Source organism: Perca fluviatilis, chromosome 13, assembly GCF_010015445.1.
Source record: "Perca fluviatilis chromosome 13, GENO_Pfluv_1.0, whole genome shotgun sequence".
NCBI lineage: Eukaryota > Metazoa > Chordata > Actinopteri > Perciformes > Percidae > Perca > Perca fluviatilis.
In genome coordinates this window covers 11,038,412-11,056,693 of record NC_053124.1, presented here as the reverse complement: position 1 = coordinate 11,056,693, position 18,282 = coordinate 11,038,412, and the positions used below count along the sequence as shown (strand labels likewise).

Below are 18,282 nucleotides of genomic sequence, written 5' to 3'. Positions count from 1 at the left end.
TTGGTTTTTAATCTGCAATTGAATGTGTTGTATGCGCGTATAGCATTTAGCTGGCATCATTGTATCAATCAGCTATGAGTGCACGAGAACCATGGACAGAACCAATGCAGTATATTTCCGTAAGATGACACTATTAATCTTTGTGGTTTGTTACTGGTCTGAGGTGTGAAATGTCTGTTTAACTACATTTATAGCGTATTCATCTCATTCATAATGAAGTCATCATCCTGTCACCTTCTGCTGACTAGTAACAATGTGCAAATAGTATAATCAGGCACCTGGGGTAGCAGAAGCTCAAAACAAGTGTCAATAGCAACAGCAAAATAAGCTGTTTGGCAATGGCAGAGAAGATTTGGCAAATTTTTCATGGGCGCAACCCACATACTCGGCGCTGCTGCTCATCCACAAATGCATGTTCCTTACAAATTGGGAACCATTTGAAAGGGAACTAAACAGGCTTTCTAATGGTATAAGATTTATTGCCAAAAGGCATTGTTACCACAGAGAAATAATCTACCAAACACAAATTTCCTTACTTTTTGTGCTAAATTTAGTTCACGTGGTTATGGTGGTAATTCACTGGTGTTGGGCTAACCCCCTGTGGCCGTAAATAAAGGGTTGAAAGGTTTGCAAATGATTCCTTATTAATCCATTCATGTCATTTTTGCAGCATTTTGCTGCTACTGTGGTTGTTTGGGTTAGACCAGTAGGGTTAGGGGTAGCCTAGGGTTAGCAGACCAGCAGACAGTGTTATGAAACATCGCCACCAGCTAGACCACAACATAAAATGACTACGTGAAAGAATTAATGCTTTTCTTTCCTAGAAATTACGAAGAAAGCTCCTGAATTTCTAATTTTGGCACATGGATGAAACATCATACTTTTAATCACGCAAATTGTTGGTACATATGTATAATATGTGGGGAGGCAGATTTAGGTTGGACTAAAATAATGTGTGTGTGTGTGTGGGGTTGGGGGTGGGCTGATTTTATGACCAGTGGTGATAAGTAATAACTTTGTAAAAGCTGACAGGGAGTTACATATATGTAGAGATAATGGTCCTCTGTTACCGTGAGGTATGGATGCACACATGCACAAACACTATTTTGTCATAGCTGGTTCAAGATTACTCTAACAGACTGCCTGGGATTTTGGGGTTGAAGAAGTATTTAGAAGTTTTACTAATGTAAAGGTATATCAGCAAAATGTAAATTAGTGTCAAAAGTAAGTACTCATTAAACACAATCACCCCTCTTCCAAGAGATATTATTTGTATTAGTGTATTACTATTGCATTATAATTACATCTTTTTTTTTAATCAAGCAGTATGCCATATCAACAAATTATTGTTGTGAAAAATAGGAACATGTACTGTAAAATACCTACTTTCTACTGAAAATAACTAAGACCATCCTAAAGTGGTCTCATGTCTTCATTTAAGAAATCCAATATTTACTTTATTTAGAGTTATCTTTTCCAAAGTTATACAACTCCTAAAACAACTCATTGAGTTGTAACTTGAGTTGAAGACACACCTGAGCACATTTTCCAGTCATGAGTCTTATCCCATTTTGGATCTTATGACATTTATATGGGACGTCATTTAGGCTATACATGATTCATATGCAGGGTGAGGGTCAACTGCCTAGCTCAACTATGCCTAAAACAGACCCTGATACAAGTGGGGTCCATACTAATTAAACAACAAAAGCATGAGAAAATTGGCAATGTGGTGATAAAAAATGCAACAGCAAAAACAAATCCCAAAAATGGAAATGTTGCTTGGGGAAAATATCGATATAGATAAATGAGTAAGTTTGTGCCAAGAGTAAAAATATATCATGATTGTCAAGTTGTGGTATTTTGTGATCATCAACAATGCTTTGGAATCATTTAATTCAAAAAAGAATGTCATCTTTACAAAACATCTCATTTGCATATGGAATCCATCTGGATATTCCATGGTTCTAGAGTGACATCACTTACAACATGTTCATATAGAAATTGGAATTCAGATCCAGTCAGTGACAGAATTTGTGAGGATACAGTTGCATTTTTTTCGATACTCAAATGTATTTGCGAGACATTAAAGGCCTTCCTTCTAAGATGAGGATGAACAGCAATCAAGACCGTAATGTAAGTAACCTCCTTCTGTTGCAAGATAGATAGGTTGATTGAGAAATAAATAGCACAGACATTTTCAAATCATACTATGTCCAAAAATTAGTCCATTAAGTCCAAAAATTAAGAATATGAATAACAATGAACAATTGAGTTAAAAATAAATAAATAATATATTAGTTTTTACAGCCATCAGAGAGCCACAGAAGAAACAGTGACTCCAGCAGTCAGTCCAGGATCCTGGAAATTGAGAGAGCTGAAAGGGCTGAGTTTTTTGCAGGGCTTCAACGTGCAGAGAGACTGTATTTTGCACAAAAATCCTTAATTGATGCGGCTATGAAGAGAATGGGAATCCCCATCCAGCAGGACACCCTCCCCTCACCTCAGTCTCCAGCTTCTCCCACAAAAAGACCTGAATCCACTCTGCGAGGGAGAAGAACCACGGCCATTTTAAAGGATGACAAAAGGGTTCGGACGTCCAGGGCCAACCGGACGTTGGTAGAAGAGGAGCCTTTCTATGAGAAGAAGCTGCGTCTGGGCAGGAAGATGGCTGGGGGGACAGCTGCAAACAGGAGCCCAAGTACAGACTCTTCCCTCAGCTCTGTGGACATGCACACTCCCACTGAGCTGTGGGCCATTTCACACACCAGACTGTTTACCCCTACTCCTTCTCCTCCTCCTCCTTCCCCTCCTCCCAGAACAACCAGGAGACGGTCTCGTCTCCCAGTGATTGCTATGAATTTTGGTAGAGCAGGTATGTTAATACTGTTGAGTGATGACTTTCTTTATGGGAACTTGAATGGAAATAGGTGAACATTGTGATAACAGAAAAATGGAAATTTGAGTAATCATGAATATTTATCTGAACAGTCAAGGAGGTGGCTGATGGATGCAAGCTCCAGTCATCACAGACGACGCTAGAGGGACTTATAGAGACACTAGAGAAATCTGAGTTTCGCCACCATCCTTCACCTGGACCACCAGCAGCCCCCAGTAGGATCCCAACGATGGCACCCAAGTTTCCAGATCGTCCAACAAAAGCTGTCCCACCCAACAGCAAAAGACCTCACAGTGGGACCCCGGCGGTGACGCCCAAAGTTCCAGCACCACCTTCAGAAGCTGCCCCGCCCAATAGAAAAGGACCTCGTCGTGGGTTCTTGGTGGTGGCACCAAGGTTCCAGCACCTCCATCAGAAGCTGCCCCGTCCAACAGAATCGGACTTCTACATGAGACCCCGGAGGTGACGCCCAAAGTTCCAGCACCACCTTCAGAAGCTGCCCCGGTCAACAGAAAAGGACCTTGTCATGGGACCCCGGCGGTGACGCCCAAAGTTCCAGCACCACCTTCAGAAGCTGCCCCGCCCAATAGAAAAGGACCTCGCCGTGGGTTCTTGGTGGTGGCACCCAAGGTTCCAGCACCTCCATCAGAAGCTGCCCCATCCAACAGAATCAGACTTCTACATGAGACCCCGGAGGTGACGCCCAAAGTTCCAGCACCACCTTCAGAAGCTGCCCCGGCCAACAGAAAAGGACCTTGTCATGGGACCCCGGCGGTGACGCCCAAAGTTCCAGCACCACCTTCAGAAGCTGCCGCGGCCAACAGAAAAGGACCTCGCCGTGGGACAAAATGCCACCCAAAGGCTGTCGCAGATCAGGAAGATCTCCAGCCTTTGGTCGACCCTGCAAAGAGCCTGTCCCTCTGCTTCACCCAGCTGACCTCAGATAACTGGTAGGACATCCACATTACAGAAGTAAAGATAGATTTTAAACAGCATAACAAGCAGGGTCACAGCAGTCCGCTGTTGGTTCCAAAGCAATGATTAATGCAGTTGTCATCAAAACACAGGGAGAAGAACCTCGATGGATTGAAATCTGTTCGAGCTCTGGCACGACACCATCCAGAAGTCCTGCAGACCAACCTGCATGAAGTCTGCCTGCTCCTCACAGAAGCGGTATTGCAGACATTTTCCTTTTTGTTTCTGTGTCGCATGCAGTTCTCGTTTCCCTACTTGTGCATGTACCTGTACTGTGTACACAGGAGTATTGACTGATGTTCTTATTTACTATCTAGGTGAATAACCTGCGCTCTGCTGTGGCCTATGAGGCAATGGGCACCGTAGCAGAGCTCCATGCCCACCTGGGGAGGGCCATGGACACTGAGGCCCAGTGGACAGGCCGTGTCCTGCTGCTAAAGTTGGCAAAGACAACCAACTCCTTCCTTCAACAGCAGGCTAACCTCGCCCTGGATGCGCTGGTAGAGGGCTGCAGCCCTGGTAGAATAATAAATGTTCTCCTCGACACAGGGTTGAGGTAAGAGGAGAGGATGTGATCAGAATTTAGTAGTAAGTGTAGCAGCAGCATTTAAAGTAAATGAAATGAATCATAATCGACATTCTCCGGGTTTTTGTCCCTTCTTCAGCCACCGTTGTGTTGCAGTGAGGGCCAGCACAGCCGAGCACCTCCACCAGCTGGCGGACATCGTTGGAGAGGATCAGATCCTGACAGCAGGGAAGATCTTCACAGAGCGTTTCCTTGTTGCTGTCAGTAAGATGGCGGTGGATCCTGCACAAGAAGTCAGGTGGGTTAGCAAGCCTTGCACGTTCTTATGGTTTGTGGTTCCTGTGAATAATTCAGTTAGATTTTTTTAATCTTCAGTCAGAATCATATAGCCGTCTGGGCATTGTGCTTATACACAAAATTGCTAAATATGAAATGTACTCTGCACAGGCACTACGGACAGAAGATGCTCAAGGGACTCGTCCACCAGAAGGAGTTCACGGTCCAGTGGGAGAGGATCATCCCAGAAAAAGACAGACGTCCCGTGGAGAAGATCTTGAAGAAGATGAGGCAGTAGAAGCACAGGCGATGGAAAGACTGGAGACATTTGGACAACATCAACTTTAGGCTGGCACGGAGGTGCAGGGGTTAGCTCTGTTACCTCACAGGTGCATGTTCTCCCTGTGCCAGTGTGGGTTTCCTCCGGGTGCTCCGGTTTCCTCCCACAGTCCTAAAGATATGCAGATTAGGATCATTAGACACTCACAGGTTCTTAATCGTTTTTCAGCCAAGGACACCTTACAAGAGAGAATTTACCGGGGGGGTAACTTACACTTCTATAGTCTTAGTTATTCAAAGAACAACATAAAAGAAATGTATTACAAAGGTATTAGACATCTCAACACAAAATACCCATAAAACAATGCAATTGATTGAATTCAATTGGCTAGTAATTCTGTACCTAAACAAAATATAAAAAGGCAACTCAAGAGAAAGGGGCTAATTTGAAGGGCCTTTCCTATCACACGTATCAAGAGAAGTGTAAAGTGAAGTGTTTCACATTAGATTAGATTCAACTGTATTGTCACTGTGCAGTGTACAAGTACAAAGACAACGAAATGCAGTTTTCATGCAACCAGAAGTAGAAAAAGAGCAGATTACAGTAGGCTAATTAAAATAGTAGCTTCGATAGCTTCTAAATGTTGAACATTATACGTGATGTATAAATAACATATACATATCCATCCATCCTTTTTCATCTATATGAAGTAGGGGGTATCTGCTCCGTCTCTCAATCAACTAAGGAGTCCTTGGCCTAAAAAACGTTTAAGAACCCTGTTCTAGGATATATGTGTCTGTCTGTGATAGACTGGCGACTTGTCCAGAGCTTAAAGTTAACTGGGATAAGCTAACTGTAAGAATAATAATAATAATAATTATTATTATTATTATTATAATAATATGATAATTAAAATATAAAAAAAGTTTCTGTTCTGTATTATTTAATTATTCTTATTTAATTGTTCTGTGTTTTTAGTTGTCTTGATTGGTGTTCAACTGCACATTTCAAATGTAATTATAACAGCACTCTACTGTCTAATATTACAGTGTCTTTCACTTAAAATGATCTCAGAAGCAATCCCAACGCATTCTTGATCAGTTTATAGCCAAGATGGCTGGACGTGATACTCTTACTCCTCGAGAGGTAGAAAATGCGATGGCCAGGTTGAAGCATCCGTGACATATTGCGATGTGAAGCCAATACATTAAATCCACATCCAATACCATTTTAAAAACCCCAGGATGTTCCCTAATCAAATCAAAAGAGAACATGCAGAAAACACATTCACAAAAGAAAGTATAGACATATTAGTGCTGTTAGCACAAGTTGTCTGAGAAAGACAACTCTGCAGCCTCCACATGAAAAGTCTATGATAAAAGGTCAAAATGACCTTGATTCATGTAGAATAGAAAAAAAATAAGTTTGTTAGTAATTCTCTTGGTTATGGATGGATGAAACATGGATAATTGAACATCATCAGACATGGTGTCCACTTGAGTTATCTTGATGAAAGTGGCCATTGCCTTTTATCCTGCGTTGGAGTAGATTTAGGGACATTTTAGCCCTGGCCAACAGTCGGTTCAGTTGAACAGGGGTTTCAAACTCCTTTTCACTAAGGGCCACACTGGAAAAAGAATCACACCGAGGGCCAGACATGTAGAGTTCATTGACCTGCTTTTGTTACTGCGTGCCACTTTTTTTAACATTTGGGTAGCTTTTTTCCTCGTTTTTGTTCCGACTTGTTTGTGGCTTTCTCAGACATTTGTCACTTTTTTGTAAATTTGTTGCTTTTTCCGAGATTTTTGTACGCTTTTTGGCCTATTTTTGTTGACCTACAAAAGTAATCAAAAGAGTTCCTTAGCCATAGAATTTAGCAAATCAAGCAAAACAATGATACTTTTTTTTTTTAACAACCTGTTTCACAGCCTGAATATGAAAACTCTTCTGGGGGAATTTCTGAGTCTCAGAGTCGGCAAATCTGTCATATGTCTGCTTTGAATGTCGGGTAATTGCAGTTTAAAAAACCCTTTCCTGTGTTTTTGGTTTGGCGCACAACCAGGAGGGCCAAAATGTATTGTGAATCCAAATTGATATACGGGCCGGTTCTAAATCTATTGTACAACAATAATGTAAAATGGTATTTTGACTGATTTCTATAACAAACTCGCCTCTGCTGCAATCCTTTCACGGTCTTCTGAACTGAGCGCCCGGCGTCTCTTTGTTGGCCGAGAACCACTGCTTTGCTCACCAATGGAATGGAGAGAGTTGCTGCAATGGATATATATAATTTATTATAATATTGGCGAAAGAGAGTTAATAATGAGAGAAAGCAAATAATGATCATATTACAGGAATACAGTTACCTGATCTTTTGTATTTCCTGTTGGAACTGTTGGATGCTCCCTTTGATATGGACCGAATCAATGTTCTTCTTCTGGAGCTTGGCATAGAGGAAGTCTACATGTGGCATGATGTGGTGATAAAGTTCCAGAAAGAACTTAAAATCCTGATCCTCCAGTCGCATGGCCAGGGCTCCTACCTCGCTGACAGTATTGGGGTCAAAGTCACCTGAGTCTTGTATGCTCTCAAAACAGCGAATGAAATCCTCTCTGTGCTCAAAAACAGCATTGATAGCGCAGTAGCAATGGACTCAGCTGTAGCTGACAGCAGAGGGATGAACTCAGACGCAGGCAGCGCTAAATCCCGTCACGCGCTGCCCATTTGCTCAGGCACACCTGCACCCTCAGCCCTAATTAATGCTGCTGCTGTTCATACCTGTATTGCCGTCCATAAGCTAGCTCGACTTCTAGCATGTCCATGTTTCTTCAGGACGTTTTTGTGGAGGAGTTAACCGTGTTTACACAGTGCTGACAGCTGTTGCCCGTGTTCAGACTCCGTTTTTCGGTTGTTGCTCACATCAGCTGTGAACCACAAAAACGCACTTCATGGCGGAAGTGGAGTTCTCCTGTCCATTTCAATGCAGTGACCGACTCTGTAAAAGTCCATTCTTCTCACAGCGTCACTTCACCAAGGTAGGGGTATAGCCTATTTACTGCTTCTGCTCTGACACCGATGCTAATAATCGGTTATGTGTATCTAGCCTACTGTATGTTCTGGAAGTGGAGCTGATGGTTGCTGTTTAGCACATGCATTATAATGCCGTTGGTCTAATGACTAGGCCTACTCATTGGTGAGTATTAAGGTTGAATTGATTTTGCAAAATATTTCCCTTATGTTGTGGTGTTTGAGGAGGATCCTTGGCCTAGTGCAAACATGGTCTATATGGTAACACTGTATACAATAAACGGGGCAGCCAAATGTTCTGCGGTTATCTTCGGCACGGGCTCCAGACTCAGACATGTGACTAACTGTACATCTTGTGCACAAGTGCATGCCCCAGTCACACCCCTCTACTATGACTATTTTCGACATACTATACTATGACTTTTTATATATTTTTTTGACATACTATACTATGACTTTTTTTAATATATTTTTTCGAAATACTATGACTTTTTCAACATACTATACCATGCCTTTTTTCAACATACTATGATTTTTTTTTTTTTGACATGCTCTATAATGACTTTTCTATCACTTTTTTGACATAGGCCTACTATACCATGACTTTTTATCACTTTTTCAACATACTATACCATGACTTTTTTTGTCACACTATACTAAGACTTTTTCATTACTTTTTTCGACATATTATACTATGACTTTTTCATTACTTTTTTTTAACATACTATACTACTAGTGCAGTGCCTGTTGAAAATGTGCCTGTTTGGAAAAGGTGAATACTTGGCCTGTGGTATTGCTGCTTGTAGAATTCATCAAAACCAAATTGTACCCCAAAATGACTTACAGAAGGACCCCAAACCACGTAATATGCAACTGTGTAGCCTACTACTGACTTACAGTGTAGGCTACCTTGTTAACGAATTTAACATTTCAGCAGAGGTGTTCATTTCCATACAGGTTTAGTGGCTTGATGGTTAACGGTGAAGTAGGAGATTTGACTCGCTTTATAAGATAAATAGCCTGCCTACAAGTGGCATCACGCTCTGTCTGCACTTGTTGTCTGGTTGTGCTTTGCAAGTGTGGGATTCTGAAAAGTCCTTAAATTCGGGAATTGTTGTTTTGTTTATTCAAAGTCAAAGACAGTCCAAAGTAGTGCAACTTTGCACATTTTTGTGGGTCTGAGGTGTATGCCACATTTTAGCTGCCAAAGCTCCGCTGCTCTGTCTCTGGTCCTCAGTGTGAGAGGGGGAGTGGCCAGCAGCTAGAGCGGCAAAAGCCAATGTGTGCTTCTTTTACCTAATATATTTAACAATATTTTTGGATTTCTAATCCATACAACTTCAAAATTGGCACTGCACTTACTTGTGCCCGTAGCAAGACACCTGTCAAGTTTGAAATCCATCGGCCTAACGGTTCGAGAGATATGCGCATAACACAGACAGACAGACAGACGTTCCTGCAATTTATAGATAAATAGATGACTTTATCACTTTTTTTGACATACTATACTATGACTTCATCACTTTTTCCGACATACCATACTATGACTTTTTTCGACATACTATACTACTAGTGCGGTTACCATACCATTTCTTTCAACATACTATGACTTTTTATCACTTTTTAGGCATACTATATTATGACTTTTTCCGAGATACTAAACTATGACTTTTTTTGACACTCTATACTATGACTTATTTTTTTTATTTTTTTATTTTATTCTCTTTGTACATGCTCCCATTGGGCTCAATTCTTCACAAACATAACATATCTTATCACTGTTATGCTGATTACACACCGCTGTACCTGCCTCTAAAAACAGGTGATTCCAACTCTTTAAAGTCCCTTTTTCACTGCCTGAAAGACATTAGTCTTCCTTTGTTTTTATAACATAATAGGCTATAACTTTGTACAGCACGTTGTTCAGCCTAAGTTGGTTTTAAATGTGCTCTATAAATAAATTGACTTGACTTTTGTTTTCTGTGTGCAAGTCCTCCCTTGCTGAAATCTCTATAAACATTTGTCATCAAACTTGAGCAAATGAAAGGGGTTTTGCAACAAGGGAAACCTGAAGCATGTTCCCTGTGTGTTAGATGCAAGCGGACAAGCACTACAGTGTGTAACACTGAAAATCAGGCTGCAAACAGGTGAAAAGGCAACTTATTAGGTTCTTCATTTGCACTTCAGGGAGAGATGCAGCAGCTGCATCTCAAATAGATAAATGCATTTTGATTGTGCCTGCTTTAGGTAAAAGATAGTGCTACAATATTTACCAGAGACCACAGGCTACAGTGTTGGTAAAAAGCAGTGGTAGAAAACTGCTGACTTTGAATCGGACAATGGTGCAGACACAGACGCCTCCCGAATAACTACAAATAACTTATCCTGTCGCTTGGTTAATATATTTTGTAAAAGAGGAACGTGTATAAAAACTTAAATGTATAAAATGTGTATTAACTCTAAATAAACTCAGCAAAAAAGAAACGTCCTCTCACTTTAAACTATTTTCAGCCAACTTAACATGCGTAAAACTTTGTATGAACATAAAAAAAATTCAACTACTAAGAAATAAACTGAACAATGTTTCAATGACGAGGGAGGAGGATGTCTTCCCTGTAACTTTTGATTTTGACCATCCTTTGTTCAGAGACACATTTTTCCATTTCTGTTAGTCACATGTCTCTGAACAAAGGATGGTCAAAATCAAAAGTTACAGGGAAGACATCCTCCTCCCTCATGTGGTACCCTTCCTGCAGGCTCATCCTTACATGACCCTCCAGCATGATAATGCCACCGGCCATACCGCTCGTTCTGTGCGCAATTTCCTGCAAGACAGGAAAGTTAGTGTTCTGCCATGGCCAGCGAAGAGCCCGGATCTCAATCCCATTGAGCACGTCTGGGACCTGTTGGATCGGAGGGTAAGGGCGAGAACCTTGCCCCCCAGAAATGTCCGGGAACTTCCAGGTGCCTTGGTGGAAGAGTGGGGTAAAGAACTGGCAAACCTGGTGCATTCCATGAGGAGGAGATGCACTGCAGTACTTAATGCAGCTGGTGGCCACACCAGATACTAAGGGCTACTTTTAATTTTGACCCCCTTTGTTAAGGGACACATTATTCCATTTCTGTTAGTCAAGTCTGTGTAACATTGTTTATTTCTTAGTAGTATTTTTTATGTTTTTAAGTTTTACGCATGTTAAGTTGGCTGAAAATTAAAGCAGCAGCAGTTGAAAGTGAGAGGACGTTTCTTTTTTTGCGGAGTATTTCAAGGCATGAAAGGCATTTTTACACTGAGGTTTGTGGAAATGACCTGACCTGAAATTAACAAAAATGTGTACCACCGGAGACTAATGAATATATTTGAATGGTGTGTTTGGCTGAAATAGGCAAAGACTGAAATCCAGTCTGAGCGAAGAGACTGGTGAAGCAAATATCCCAATTTTGAAAAGGCTGCACTGAAATTGCTGTTACTTTTGGGATCAACTGATGTTTGTGAATCTTTTTTCCCCTCTCAGAAATGTGTGAAATCTAAGGTTCGATCTGTCCATCCTCAGACGTGTGAAGCAGTTTCAAGAGGCCACAACAGAAAACTAACCAGACTTCAAGAATTGTGGAAAACAAGGAATGCAGACAGTCTCATGGATTCAAAAGAAGCTTAAGGTACGAAACAATTTTGGCTCTTAGTGTCTGACTGATGGACCACTCCTGCATTAGAGGATATTGATTAGTGTCGAACAGGTTTGTTCTACACCGATCCAAGGTCAGCACTTCCTATGTGCGTCTTCCTATGCCAGTGTTACACACAAGGAGGCTTTTATAGGTTGTGAGGATGAAAAATAGTCATGTTATGAAAGACAGACCAACAGATGTTGATGCCATCCTGAACAACATTTTAAAATGTAAAAAGTCCCTATTATCCCCATCATATATCATTAAATCAATCATCTCTTAGGCCTCTAAGGCAACTTGATGGCAGTGCAGTTCACATTTTTGGACTAGAACTAAAACTCTAGATAATAGGTTACATTTTTATCTTTTTTGAATGTTTCTACAATGTACTTTTGAAACATAATTGCAAAACCTAAACTTGTCACATCACAAGCCATCTATCTATCTATCTATCTATCTATCTATCTATCTATCTATCTATCTATCTATCTATCAAGCATTGTTACCACAGAGAAATAATCTACCAAACACAAATATATATATATATATATATATATATATATATATATATATATATATATATATATATATATATATATATATATATATACTGTGCAAAAGTTTTAAGCAGGTATGAAAAAATGCTGTAAACTAAGAATGCTTTCAAAAATGGAAGTGTAAATAGTTTTTCATCAATTAACAAAATGCAGTGAATGAACAGAAGAGGAATCAAAATCAAATCAATATTTGGTGTGACCACCCTTTGCCTTCAAGACAGCAACAATTCTTCTAGCTACACTTGCACAAAGTTTTTGAAGGAACTCGGCTGGTAGGTTGTTCCAAACATCTTGGAGAACTAACCACAGATCTTCTGTGGATCTAGGCTTCCTCAAATCCTTCCGTCTCTTCATGTTATCCCAGACAGACTGGATGATGCTGAGATCAGGGCTCTGTGGGGGCCATGCCATCACTTCCAGGACTTCTTGTTCTTCTTTACACTGAAGATAGTTCTTAATGACCTTGGCTGTATGTTTGGGGTCATTGTCCTGCTGAAGAATAAATTTGGGGCCAATCATACGCCTCCCTGATGGAGAAGTATCTGCCTGTATTTCTCAGCAGTGAGGACACCATTAATCCTGACCAAATCTCCAACTCCATTTGCAGAAATGCAGCCCCAAACTTGCAAGGAACCTCCACCATGCTTCACTGTTGCCTGCAGACACTCATTATTGTACCGCTCTACAGCTTCAGCAAACAACCTGTCAAATATTTCAAATTTTGACTCTTCAGTCCAGAGCACCTACTGCCATTTTTTGAGTCGCTTGGCCTTGTTTCAATGTCCGAGGCTTTTTTTTATGGCTTTTTGGCTGCAACTCTTCCATGAAGACCACTTCTGGCCAGACTTCTCCAGACAGTTGATAGGTGTACCTGGGTCCCACTGGTTTCTGCCAGTTCTGAGCTGATGGCACTGCTTGACATCCTCCGATTTCGAAGGGAAATAAACTTGATGTGTTTTTCATCTGCTGCACGAAGTTTACTAAGTCTACGATCCTTAACGTTCCCTGACTTTTTGAAATTGTACTTATAAGAATTGATGCTGGTTTGAAGGCAAAGGGTAGTAACCAGGGTTCTAAATTAGCACCGTTTACCAGCCAAATGCTGGTGAAATATGCAAGTGGCTGGTAGATTTGCTTCACTCACCAGCCAAAAACCCAATGGTAATCTATTGAATGGCTGGTAATATTTGAACATTCATTAGCCATTTGGCTGATAGACGAAAATGTTAATTTTGAAGCCTGGTAGTAACACCAAATATTTATGTGATTTAGATGGTTTTTTTGGTCGCTCACTTTGCATTTTGTAAATTGATAAAAATAAACAATCATTATTTATATTTTTGTAAGCATTCTTGGTTTACAGCATTTTTTCCACACCTGCCTATGACTTTGAGGGCAACCTCAGTACCTTGAGTTGATTGATGATGGATAGTCCTTCCAGACCTTGGCTACTGTAGAGAGATTGTATAATGTAAAATGTCTGTTTGATCTGTATTGATGATTTTATCAGTACACATCATGGTCCCAATTCTTTAATAATTAAATTTGAAGGGATTTAAAAAAAAAAAAAAAAAAATATCTAATTCATATTCAGTATTGTGGTTATGTAAAAAATATATTGCCAAAATGAAAATATTTTTAACATTTGCCTCAAACATCCAGAATTGGGTGGGAGAAAGTATAATCCACAGCTGATCTGATTTTAAATTGAGCCACTGTCATTTCAGGCTACCTTTGCCAACTCATATCCTTTAGTAGAACTAAAACCAAGTCACAAATTCAGCCTTCCGAGTCAATTACAATTGTCACTTCATAGAATGAATGAAGTTTGAAGACTATTAAACACAATAGCTCTCCTACTTATGTATGCAGTGCAAACCAGTAGTAACCGTAGTTCTGGGTACCTGCTAGAAAAATGGGCAGATTCTCAAATGTCACCCAGTCATGAAACGTGTCGGTGGAAATGACTTATCTATTCTCATCAAAGCTCTAATTTGTGTGCTAATTTCCATTTCAGCTGCAATTTACATCTATGTAAAATGTAGTTTAAATAACCCAAAACAAAAATATGGTAAACGAATAAACAAAATGTCAAACAGGGAACATGTATTCATCGTTTAATTTTCAAATAACTGATGGCAAAATGAGACTATTTACAAGAGAAAATATGTATGATCTGTACAAAGAAATATACATGCAGATAAAAAACAACCAATAGCAAACATGTAATTTATGAAACAAACGAAACAAACATGACAAAAAAGACAAACAATAAAAAAAAATATAAACTGAGGTATCCAGTCCAAGTTTCCTTGTTTAATGGCCTGTGCACACCTTTTTAAATAAATAAAAAGCTAACAGTGGACTGTGATTTCTGTTCCTGGTAGAATCGGTTTAAATGTGACCCGTCCTAACCCCATATTGGATTAATGTTAAGTGGTTATACAAAAGCTATCTTGTTTAAATTTCCAGAAAAGACAACAAATCAAAAAACATTGTTTAGTCGCCGTTTTAGGGTAGTTAGCTTTTATAAGGAACAGGAATTTATGGAAGAAATATTTTGGCAACAAGTATCTGTACATAGAACACCATTTAGTAAATGATGTACAAAAATCTCCCATTCAACGGCAATTCTCTGTGAAGAATAAATCTTTCTTTAATCCCCTGCCTTTTTAAGAAAGGTCACGAGAGACTAAAACTAAATCGTGTTCCTCCAACATAGTGTTTAACTAGTGTAAACAATCATATCATAGCCATATTATCCAACTCAAGTGAAACGGTCACAATTAAACTTTTTATTTTTATTAAGTACTATAAAGCTAGAGCAACTTTGGTGTACCAATACTACAGAGGCATACAGTACAAAAAATGTTAAATCATTTTTGATTAAACTGTGGTGATTGTAGATTGTGACCTCTAACATGGGCTGGAAGTCATAACACTCAGAAATCAAATAAACACAAACTACCAGCAGTGCTTGCAGTACCAAGTACATGCTTTTCTCTAGATTTATTACAGATACAACAGATGTCTTCATAAATAGTTGCATAAAATGTTAAAGCCGCAACATTGCACATGATAATCAAACATAACATACAATGAGTGCATTTACAGTAATTTGTCTTCCTCTTCCTCTACATTCACTCCCATCTGACTGGCAATCAGCACTGCCTCTGAGGCTCTGAGACAGTCTCGTGTCCTGCCATCCAAAAGCAGGAATCCACTGTGAATGTGAGGGGAAAGAAGGCAGAAGTCTATATACAAGGTAAGGCTTAAACATCTCATATCTGCGCAACACAAGTTTTGTTCTAGGAAAAGCAAACGGTGGATGTCTATTGTTTCTTCTCAGATTGGACAGTGCAGCATTGTTATTCGCGACATGGTCATCATAGTATCTTAGATTAGGTACATTATATAAGCGCAGCCGTCAAAAAGCTCTGATTGGACGTATAAATGTCTCAAAGTCAAGAACCTCAGTTACTATCTCCAGATGTCTATAGAGTCCAAAGTAGCACAGCAACTTTTAAACTGATTAGCATTTTCTACAATGTTTTTCTTCTTCTTGGAAATGTAGAGACCATACTTTTCCTTTTGTATACATCGTTTCTTTAAGAAAGGGCTGCTTCTCAAAAGTCTTTGAGTTACAGTTTTAGTGTAAAAGAGCAAAAATGCACAATGTCTCTGGCAACAAGACTGAGGGCAGTTTGCTCTCGGCGCCATCACTAGCTTTGTTGGCATCACTTTCTCCTGAAACTCTGGGTCTGTGCAGTGGTGTCAAGGCTCGATCAATTGGCTCTTCTGATCAGCTTTAACTCTTGCAAAGGAAAATAAATTAGTCATGTTTTTTTTGATTTTTTTTTTTGACTTAATTACAAAATCTGTTTTGAGTTGAAACCAGCAAGCAGCAGTAGACGACAAGGGCATCCATTAATTTGTGATTGGTGAGAACTCTGTTCTCTAGGGCTCTGATTGGCTTAAGACCTCAACGGGTCTCAATTTAATTGGTGAAACAACAACAGGACTTTAGTAAATCAACATTCTGTGAAAGAGGACAAGATCAGCATTCATTATTTCTCCTTCCTTTTACATCTAGACCATCAAGAGGCTCAGTTTTAGAGGAACCTGCAGGCCCTAGGGATTGAGGGTTGGTTTGGACAGGTGTAGCTATTCCTTTAAACTCGGGGCTGAAGGCGACTTTGGATGAAGCTTCTGACTCCTCCGATGGCCCGGGCGTCTGTCTGATGTTTCCTCCTGTCTATGAAGGAGATGAGGCGGGAGGTGTCCAGGCAGCCCTCTGCTCTGGCACGGCCGTCAGCCAGACCGGCCTGCAGCCACGGCTCCTGGAGGCAGAGCCCGGCTGGAGGCCTCCTGCCTGGGTCGGTCCTCAGAAGCAGGCAGGTGAAGTCCCGGGCCGCCTGGCTGACGCCCTGGAAGTAGTCCCTGGGAAAGCTGAAGTCTAGCCGGCAGATGTTCAGGCAGGTCTCCTCGGCGCTCTCGTCGAGAAAGGGGGAGGCGCCGCTCAGCAGCACGTAGGTCACCACGCCCAGGCTCCACATGTCAGAGCTCAGCGACACCGGCTCTCCAAGGACCAACTCTGGGGAGGCAAACTCAGGGCTGCCCAGCAGAGGATGAACGTAGTGGGCACTGTTGAGCTGGACAGCATCACCAAAGTCTGTGAGTTTGACCATTGGCTGGCCGCTGGAGCTGTGGGCCACCAGCAGGTTCTCAGGCTGGAAAAAGAGATTAGAGTATCACGATTAGTCTTGTCTTGTCTTTTTGGTTCTTATTAATTACTACAGTCTAACATTACGTTTTCCAGTCTTAACTTCATTAAGTAAATCTATTTGTTGTTGCAGGTGAAACATCATGCAAAATCTGTTTGACCTTCAGTATTAAAAAGCGGATCCAACAGCAAGTTTCCATTTAAGGCTGAAATATTAGAGCTTTCACCACCAACTCAAGATCAGGTAAGTGCTACAGGTGTTAAACATCAACAAACACAAATCCAAGATGGCTGACTTCCTGTCAGGCAATTTCTTTTATATACATGTTCCTAGAGATGAGAACAATACCCCCACCTAAAGCACCTTTTTTGCTCGGGCCCTAATACAAAAAACATTTTTTAACTACTTACTTTTACATCCAAATGCACTATTCTACAGTTGTGCAGGTAATGTAAAGCTTCTAAAACATCCCTTAGGTAGAAGGCCACTTTCTCCTCCGTCAGATTCCCCCAGCTAACGATGTAGTCCAGCAGACGACCTTGGTCAGCCCTACAACATAAACGCTAAGGTAAACCCTCAGGAAGAAATGCAAGTTTTATGAAGGCTAATGAGCTACATATGTGCAAAGTTTAATTCCAAAACTGGATTTGTCATTTTTTTGGGTCTTTACTTACATCTCCAGAACCAGGGCGTAGCTGCTGGGGGTTTCAAACGTGTCTATCAGGCTGACTATGTGGGGGTGTTGGAGCCTTTGGAGCAGACAGAGTTCCTGAGTCACCCGGTCCCTCCTCATTAGCTTCTTGTTCACCTGTTTGACCGCCACCAGACGTTTGGTCCCTCGCTGGTCACAACGTTTGACAACAGAGAAACGACCCCTGATGAGCAGAAAGAGGATGGATATTCAAAAGGTTAGTTTACTTTAGGTCACTCCTTATAGACAACCTGCGTAGTATGTTTTAGGTATTTAACAAGTCAAATAAATTCATATCAATCACATATCGTAAGGAAAACCCTGAATGTCAGTTATGAGGGTGAGTCTATTACCTGCCCAGTTCAACCACCTCAGTGTAGTGAGACTCAAAGTTGTCCTTCCAGCTCACTCTGATCCCATCAGTGGACACCACTGAGACACATAACAAAGCAATCAATCCATGGCCACATTTGGCACCAGCATTGTCAAATGAGTTTTGTGGAGGGATTGATACTGTACATTCTGTCTGTTCTTACCCAACACTCTAAGGCTAGCTGATGACGTTACGCTGCCCAGCTCGTTCGTGGCAACACAAGTGTAAACGCCATCATCTTCAGAGGCTACGCCGATTATCCGCAGCGTTGCTTCACCCGTATCACTG

General features: G+C 40.8%; 3 protein-coding genes across 11 annotated transcripts in view; 2 read left to right on the top strand and 1 right to left on the bottom strand.

Annotated features, from left to right (window-relative positions):
• The first annotated feature begins 1,937 nt into the window (after window positions 1-1,937).
• LOC120571230 lies at window positions 1,938-3,332 on the top strand. The gene is made up of 2 exons (XM_039820063.1): window positions 1,938-2,136; window positions 2,302-3,332. The coding sequence occupies exons 1-2, from the start codon at window positions 2,071-2,073 to the stop codon at window positions 2,932-2,934; spliced, it is 699 nt and encodes a 232-aa protein (XP_039675997.1). The 5' UTR covers window positions 1,938-2,070; the 3' UTR covers window positions 2,935-3,332.
• On the top strand, window positions 3,129-5,801 carry LOC120571792 (TOG array regulator of axonemal microtubules protein 1-like). Its single transcript, XM_039820880.1, has 6 exons — window positions 3,129-3,206; window positions 3,257-3,849; window positions 3,967-4,072; window positions 4,192-4,430; window positions 4,540-4,698; window positions 4,848-5,801. The coding sequence occupies exons 1-6, from the start codon at window positions 3,129-3,131 to the stop codon at window positions 4,972-4,974; spliced, it is 1,302 nt and encodes a 433-aa protein (XP_039676814.1). The 3' UTR covers window positions 4,975-5,801.
• Window positions 5,802-14,310: 8,509 nt separating this feature from the next.
• Window positions 14,311-18,282, bottom strand: part of trioa (trio Rho guanine nucleotide exchange factor a) — an 81,882-nt gene continuing 77,910 nt past the window's right edge. For 5 of the 9 annotated variants that reach the window (XM_039820055.1, XM_039820058.1, XM_039820059.1 and 2 more), the window contains 5 exons: window positions 18,158-18,279; window positions 17,975-18,053; window positions 17,605-17,805; window positions 17,341-17,479; window positions 16,379-16,936 (listed from right to left, as the gene is read on the bottom strand). In XM_039820055.1, coding sequence (XP_039675989.1) covers window positions 16,379-16,936; window positions 17,341-17,479; window positions 17,605-17,805; window positions 17,975-18,053; window positions 18,158-18,279 — 1,099 coding nt within the window. Of the gene's footprint in view, window positions 16,937-17,340; window positions 17,480-17,604; window positions 17,806-17,974; window positions 18,054-18,157; window positions 18,280-18,282 lie in introns of all 9 variants that reach the window. The other 4 variants (XM_039820053.1, XM_039820062.1, XM_039820054.1 and 1 more) reach the window with 1 other exon arrangement.